Raw genomic sequence first — 7,305 nt, 5'->3', positions numbered from 1 at the left:
CATATTGCAGAAGTACAAGGTCCCATTTACGGAGATCCAATTATTGGGGGATCTCAGACCCCAATTCAAATATTGGGAGGTCTGTCGCCCCTCGAAACCCCTATCTCCGCCGCCTCTGCTATTGCTCTGTACGTTCCCGCTACAGGAACCCTGTAAGAGTTTGAAAACGAGACATGGAGACATGCGAGTACAATACCAAATCACTTACAGCAATTTCAAGATATTTCGAAATCATGGACATTCGCTTGTGCATTTGCGACAGACAACATTAGTTACGTCTTATTCAAACTTCGTGATGAGAAGGTACTCATGTTTGATCTCGACAGTAACGAGTACACTATAGAAAACATACTAGGCGACATTCCCGAAAGTTGGTATAATGAAGTCGTGTCCAGCGCTTTGAATTATAGACCACAATACAATCATGGTTTTTACAGCAAATTGGCGTTTCAGTAGAACACGAGTTTGGAAATTCTTCTACAAAATCAAAATTTGGATTTGGAAAATATTTCCTAATTCTCATTTTGCACCATCTTTTCAACACAAAGACAAAACATGGTCTAAAAAGCAATTATTTGACTTTTTCGACATTATTACAAGATGTATTTGATCAGCTTTCATTTGGTGCAATTATATGGAATTTAGATTTAACAAGCATGCAGTGGTGGTTCAAAATTATAAAGAAATTTTCCTATATAAGTTCTTACGACGCTAGCTGCTGAAACAGTATCTGTTGTTACGTTGCACTTTCGACAAAATCTACACCACAACAACATAGATACGTGGCTCTTTAATGCTTCTAATAACGAATGGAGTTTGTTGACATCAACGTCGTCAATAAGAGCTCGATCAGCAATGTCATTTGTTGCCACCAATGAAACTAGTCCCATTTTATTTGGCGGAACTAAATCGGACTTCAGTTTTAATGACACATGGATAATGCATCTTGAGCCAAAGTTTCAGTGAAGACAATGCTGTCGAGACGTAGCTTATTCGGTTCGGCCTAGGATCGGTGTTCATCACGCAGCGGTCATGATGCAGTCCAAAATGTATGTATTTAGAAGACAATATGCTTCTTTGGCATGTCTAAATGATCTTTGGGTTTTTAGCTTCAACACAAGGAAATGGACCTCAACCGAAAGATGACCTAAATGCGTTGTGACCCTGCAAATTACTGCATTCCGACCTTATGCCCCCCAACAATTTTGCCAATCATCAAACACTTAATAGTGACCGGCCCATTACAATATTTCATTTGCCGAATGCAATGTTCTCGAATTTAAATGTAACTTACTTTCTTCATTTTCTATTATGCTTCTAGAGACCAATTTCCCAATACGTTTGTTACTGCATGACTCTCTGTTGTTCATCTCTAAGCCACGTCTAATTCCTGCTACGAAAGACATGTTTACCAGTTAGCGACGGAAGCTTTTTCGAAGTCTTACATCTCACTTCCATAGGCTAACACCTGATACTACTGCAAATCCATAATCGTTTTCAGCTAGTAATTTTCGGAATACCTTGATATTCTCTGTAATTTACCTTGATAGCACTTCCCAACCATAATTAAGTAATACTAAACACGATTCATATGCATTAATGCATTCTCCTCAATAACTTGATAGCAAATTTGTAACAAAGTTGGTGATGTAGATATAAATGTATGACAAAATTGTCAAAAATGATGAGTCACTTTCTAAATATCTCGTGTTGGCTTTCAAATCTAATTAAGAAGAACTGAAAGCATCCTGTATAAAATTGGAAGCCTGAAAGTATTGCCTATCATGTAATACATACCTGATAACATGACCTAAAATTTCGCTAAATCTATCTAATATCGACGAGCATTTGAAAAGACTGTTGATAATCTCGTTAAGAGTTTATATAAATTAATAGAATAATGATTTGTCTCAGTGATTACAACAAAATTCATTCAATTAGCTGAATATCGTGATCTTGCAAGCGGTGATCTTTAATTAATAGCGTAGTTTGACCTGTTTTGAAATTGCATTTGCAATAACGCTTTTCAGTTACATTTGTTCTTATCATTTATCAATAGGTGATTTCATGTGAACACGGCCACAACGCTATCCCAACACGTCTAGGTAGCCATTTGATTACAGCAATTAAAAACTGTTATATTCAACAATCTAGTTTCATAACGATGATTCAAATTCCACATTGATATAAAAGCTCTACTCAGTCTACATATTGCTATATAAAGGGGATTTGATCAGACGTTTAAGCGTCTCTCGTTTCCCAGCGTACGAAGAGCTCTATACAACAGATACCTTCTCCAAATCTCAGATATCTAACTATTTCAGACCGCCAGAGTAAAGACAAAGTACAGATATCCGGAGACGCACAAAGTAAGTGCATTTCTCAAACTTTACTTGACCATCTGACGGTGTCTGAAAACGAAATCAAAGGTGTGTTTTCAAAATGTTGAGAAGTTGTCGTGCAAAGCAAGTATCTATAACAACTACAATAATGTCAATACTTATCATCAGTTTATGTCTATCTGTTGGGCAATTTCAAAGCTTACGCAAGCGAAACAAAAGATCCCACGATAACAGGTTAACAACGACGATATCGTTTAAATGTGAGATCATCACATCTACATTTGGAGAATTTGACATGAACACAAGAGGATGGCAAACATTTTACGACTGGAGCATCAATGAACCATACGTAGAATCAGTGTCCTATGGAAAGGTAGCTTACAGCGTCGAGATTGGAAACCGAAAGCGACACCATTTACTCATTTCAGGATCAGAGGACACAGGTTTACAAGCAAGCAACGAGGCTGGCATATTTGCAAACTGGTTGTACACTCTAGACACCAACTCGTGGCAGAACGTAGATAATGGAGACTTTCCTCCAATAGAATCAAGTCCTCTTTTGATTCAATTTTGCTCCAAGATTGTTGCATTTCAATTCGGTTATATGTTTGATAATTTCTCTATCCCCAGACAGGCCTGGGTATTTGACACAGTATCGCTGAACTGGCAGGAAACGCAACTGCACGGTTATTCTCGTTTCTATTTCAATTTTGATGACAATGAGGTCGCTGCGGTTCTAGCTTTTCAGTCACAAACTAATTGCTTATGCAATCAGTCTGCTTTTGTCTTGCTCTATTCTTCCGACTTTAGAAGTTCTATGCACGCAGTGCGATGTGTAAATCGAGAAGGCACTGAAAGCTACGAGTGGACTCACATCAAATCTAACATTAAAGAAACGTCACATTCTGCAGGCAAGTTTACAGCTTCTTCCTATTCAGGTAAAATCGTTCTTTATAATCCGGTCAAACAAACGTTGTGGACTTTTGAAAACGAGGCATGGAAATATATAACTGCAGTTCGATATCCTCTGCCATTAATTGGCGACGAGTCATTACCACAAACATTCCATAGTGCTGTTACAACGAAAAACAGCAATTTTATCGTATTCAACATTGTTACTAAAAAAGTACTAAATTTCAATTTGAAAAGTAATGAATGTATTCTTGAAGATGTTGTAGGCAACATTCCCGGTAAAAGGTATAATATACATACGAGCTTAGTTGAAGATCAAAAGACAATCGTCGTCTTTACATACGAGGCAATATCCGGAATATCACAAGTTTGGAAATTTATCTATGACGTTAAACTGTGGATATGGCAAAGATTGCCACAGCCAGACGATTACCCTGATTCTATAGAACTATCAACCTACACTTTCAAGGAGAACTATCTCACATTAGTCCAACCATTTATAGATGAACTTGAACAAGTTTCCTCGAGTTCATATATTTGGAACTTAGATCTAAGAAGCATGGAGTGGTCGAAAAAAGAGGTTTTCAGTACTATTCTGGATATGGCAAAGGACGGATACGAAGCTAGCTCCTGGTTTGATAGCTGTTGTTTTGTAGCACTTCGCAATCAAAACGATAAAAAAATTATGCAAGCGTGGATCTATAATGATACTGACAACGAAATAAGATTATTGGAATTGCCTTCAATAATTCCTCGCTCTTTGATGTCATTTGTTTCAGTTAATAAAACTTCTGCCATTCTTTTTGGTGGAAGAAATTCTAATTCAGTCTTAAATGCTACATTTGATGACGCATGGATAATTCAACTTCAACCAATGTTTAAGTGGAAACAAGCGGACGGAGACGTAGCTCATTCTGTTCGACCTAGCGCTCGTTTTAATCACGCAGCGACTGTAATGCAGTCTAAAATGTATGTATTTGGCGGAATGAATGCTTCCGAAGAATGTCTAAATGATGTTTGGGTATTCGATGTTAACACAGAGAGATGGTCAGAACTGACAGCTGACAATATAGGACCTAATTTCTCAAACAGTTCAGAATGCTATTGTTCTGCCGCTTCAACACCAGGTCAACTGCTAATCACTGTAGAAAGTATAGACCTAGACACAAGTAGCGGTTTCGCATACAATATAGAGAGATTTCAAACGTGGCTGTTCATTGTACAGGCCAAAACGTGGCATCTTATAGCGGAAACCAAATTTGTAGACATTTCAAAACACAAAACTTCTTTACCAAAATCTTTCTTTTGGAGAGGATTTCTTCTCATGCTTGACACATTAAAAAGAAGGATCTTTTATTTAACAGTCAGATGTCCAGCTGGATTTACCTCATCTAACATATCAGAGATATCTTGTCATTTTTGTAAAAAGGGATATTACAGAGAGACGATAGCTTCTGATCCAGAATGCGTTCAATGTCCTAATGGTGTAACAACAATTAGCACAGGAGCTAGAAATATTGAAGAATGCAGCATGTGCAGTATAGATCGCTGCAAATATGGCAAGTGTGTACCAGATTTCAACGAAGGAAGTATGAGACCGGCCTGTCAATGCTTCGTTGGATTTACCGGTTCTACATGCCAATATCCTACCTATTGGTTGATAGGAGCAGGAATTATTCTAGTCGTGGCATTAGTTTCATCTGGTGCAACAGCTTATCTCTTACTGCTCAACAGAAAAAGAAAGAACGAACGTGCTTTGCAAAATGAAGTGACAGTGTTGACGAACGTATGGGAAATAGATGAAGATGAAGTGATGACTGGAGAACTAATTGGATCTGGAGCTTCTGGATCCGTTTACAAAGCTTTCTACAGAAATATCACTGTAGCTGTAAAGAAGATGGTGGCTGTAGGTTTTTCCAAATCTGTAGAAGACTTCGAAACGGAGATAATGTTTATGAGAACTGTAAGACACAAGAATATCGTTCTCTTTATTGGTGCGGGAAAGTTACAACCTGGAGACGTTCCTTTCCTTGTCATGGAATACATGGAACGTGGATCTTTAAGAAATGTACTATACGATTTATCGATTGATATCAACTGTAAGCGTAAGATAAAATTTGCCATGGATTCAGCAAGAGGTATGTATTTTCTTCACACGTTAGAACCGCCTCGAATACATCGAGATCTGAAAAGCGATAATCTACTTGTAAGCAAAGACTGGATTGTTAAAGTGGCTGATTTCGGTTTAGGGAGAACCGTCAACGGTAACTTTAAACGAAACGATAAACAGCGGATTAGACGCCAGATTGGCTCAAATCCCCAGCATATTTCTCTGCTTCACAAGCGAGAAGGTTTATCTTTCGCCGGTGTTGGAACTGCAAGATGGCGAGCTCCAGAATTTACTCTTCGAGAGCCATACGGTACCGCAGTTGACGTTTACAGGTTACTGGTATTACAGTTTAATTAACAAGATATAAGCATCTAAATAATAATATCCGTTTTTGTATTTTGCAGTTTTGGAATTGTGTTGTGGGAAATCTGGACAAGACAGCTTCCATTCGATCAATACAGTTTCGATTACGAAGTGACCGACGCTGTGGTTGCAAAGCAAAGACCTGTAATTCCTCAAGATTGTCCACAGCCGTTAGCAAGCATTATGAAATACTGTTGGTCACCCAGACCATCAGACAGACTTTCATTCAGTCAAATTATTTCGCAACTTAAATGTCTATAGAAATGAACATGTAGATTATTGTATTGCAGTTAGGAGCAGAATACTTTTGCTGCCATTAGTCAACTTCATGAAAGTAGTGTATCTTAGTGTATCATTAAAAACGGCAATAATTATATTTGTTTTGAATTTGGATTTGGTCATGCAAACATGGTAATGTAGTACTTTCAGCTACGAAATCAACTTATATCTTGTTAACTAATTAAAATTTAAAGAGATAAAATTAAACTGTTGATCTACAAACCAATTCTTTTGTGTGTTATGCAACGCAATTCTTCATCAACCATATGCCAAATAGAACACTTATGGACAACAGGTGGAGAGCAACCGTCCACTATTCCCGCCCTTTTTAGGCAAAAGTATACTATGGAACTTTTTCTTTCTAGCAATTTAGTGTAGTAAGACATCACCTCATGCTGTGCCTTTTCGGCTTCTCATTTAGTTTCCTTTCATGACTCACCATGCTTAAGTATAGTCATATTTTGATAGTAACCATGCAGTTTCATAATTAATTAAATAAATGTAAAACCGGAAACTAAGTTGCCTATAAAAGGCGATTGTAGATGATTGGTTATAGACATTTATGCCAGTAATCAGCAAAAAATTATGATCTTTCTCAGATAATCGAAACCTCAGATTCTAAAGTTATGGCATTCTAAGAGAAGCTTAAGATATTTTACTAGTAGATAACGGTTACTTAAATTAATTACGTTACTTATAAACAAATATTCAAATCAATTAAAATTGTTTACTAGAATAACTAATCTCACAACTTAATTGATACCAAAAATCTTTTACCAGTAGTAACGGTTAATTAAAGTAATTAACTTATTTATAATATTATATTTATACTAATCAAAGGTTTTTACTAGATCGACTGATCTAACACATTCATACATGAATATAAATAAGTGACGCGCGACCGTACACAGTTGACAATATACTATGTGCTAGATCATAACGTACCCTAAATGCAGCGAAACATGATCTATGAACTACGTAATCTTAGAAGGGTCTCCTCTTGAGGCTCCATGATCGTGTCGCTAGTTGCATGGTACTGTTTGGCGCCCCAGTTTCCTTAAATCAACAAATCAAAACATGCCACCATATGTCTCGCAATTCTTACCTTGAAAAGTGCTCAGGTATCGGTCTTCCTAGCTAGCCAGCAATTACATCTACCTTCTTATACGGATACTAAATGCGCCGGCGCAGGAAATTTCAATGCTTTCTATTTCTTCATTAAGGTAAAAGTCTGCAGTAAACGGTTGCAAATTGTTGTCTCAAAAAGTGACAGTTTTCACCTGAGAGATGATTGATTTT

General features: G+C 37.2%; 1 protein-coding gene across 2 annotated transcripts; it reads left to right on the top strand.

The window, feature by feature from the left end:
• The first annotated feature begins 3,537 nt into the window (after positions 1-3,537).
• LOC134194154 (receptor tyrosine-protein kinase erbB-4-like) lies at positions 3,538-6,120 on the top strand. 2 transcript variants are annotated; one of them, XM_062663064.1, is made up of 2 exons: positions 3,538-5,696; positions 5,769-6,120. In XM_062663064.1, exons 1-2 carry the CDS (start codon positions 3,814-3,816, stop codon positions 5,986-5,988), a joined length of 2,103 nt encoding a protein of 700 aa, XP_062519048.1. In that variant the 5' UTR covers positions 3,538-3,813; the 3' UTR covers positions 5,989-6,120. The 2 variants fall into 2 exon arrangements, with proteins under 2 accessions (XP_062519048.1, XP_062519047.1); XM_062663063.1 differs by having other exon boundaries at positions 3,694-5,703.
• Positions 6,121-7,305: the final 1,185 nt, after the last annotated feature.

Source organism: Corticium candelabrum, chromosome 18 (genome assembly GCF_963422355.1).
Source record: "Corticium candelabrum chromosome 18, ooCorCand1.1, whole genome shotgun sequence".
Taxonomy (NCBI): domain Eukaryota; kingdom Metazoa; phylum Porifera; class Homoscleromorpha; order Homosclerophorida; family Plakinidae; genus Corticium; species Corticium candelabrum.
Note: the sequence above shows the minus strand (reverse complement) of the source record. Positions and strands in the feature narration are given on the sequence as shown.

Bases quoted from the DNA above. Each gene is read 5' to 3' on its own strand.
- LOC134194154 (XM_062663064.1), top strand. From the start codon at position 3,814: ATGGAGTGGTCGAAAAAAGAGGTTTTCAGTACTATTCTGGATATGGCA. The intron at 5,697-5,768 runs GTTACTGGTATT...TGTATTTTGCAG, and splicing joins ACCGCAGTTGACGTTTACAG to TTTTGGAATTGTGTTGTGGG.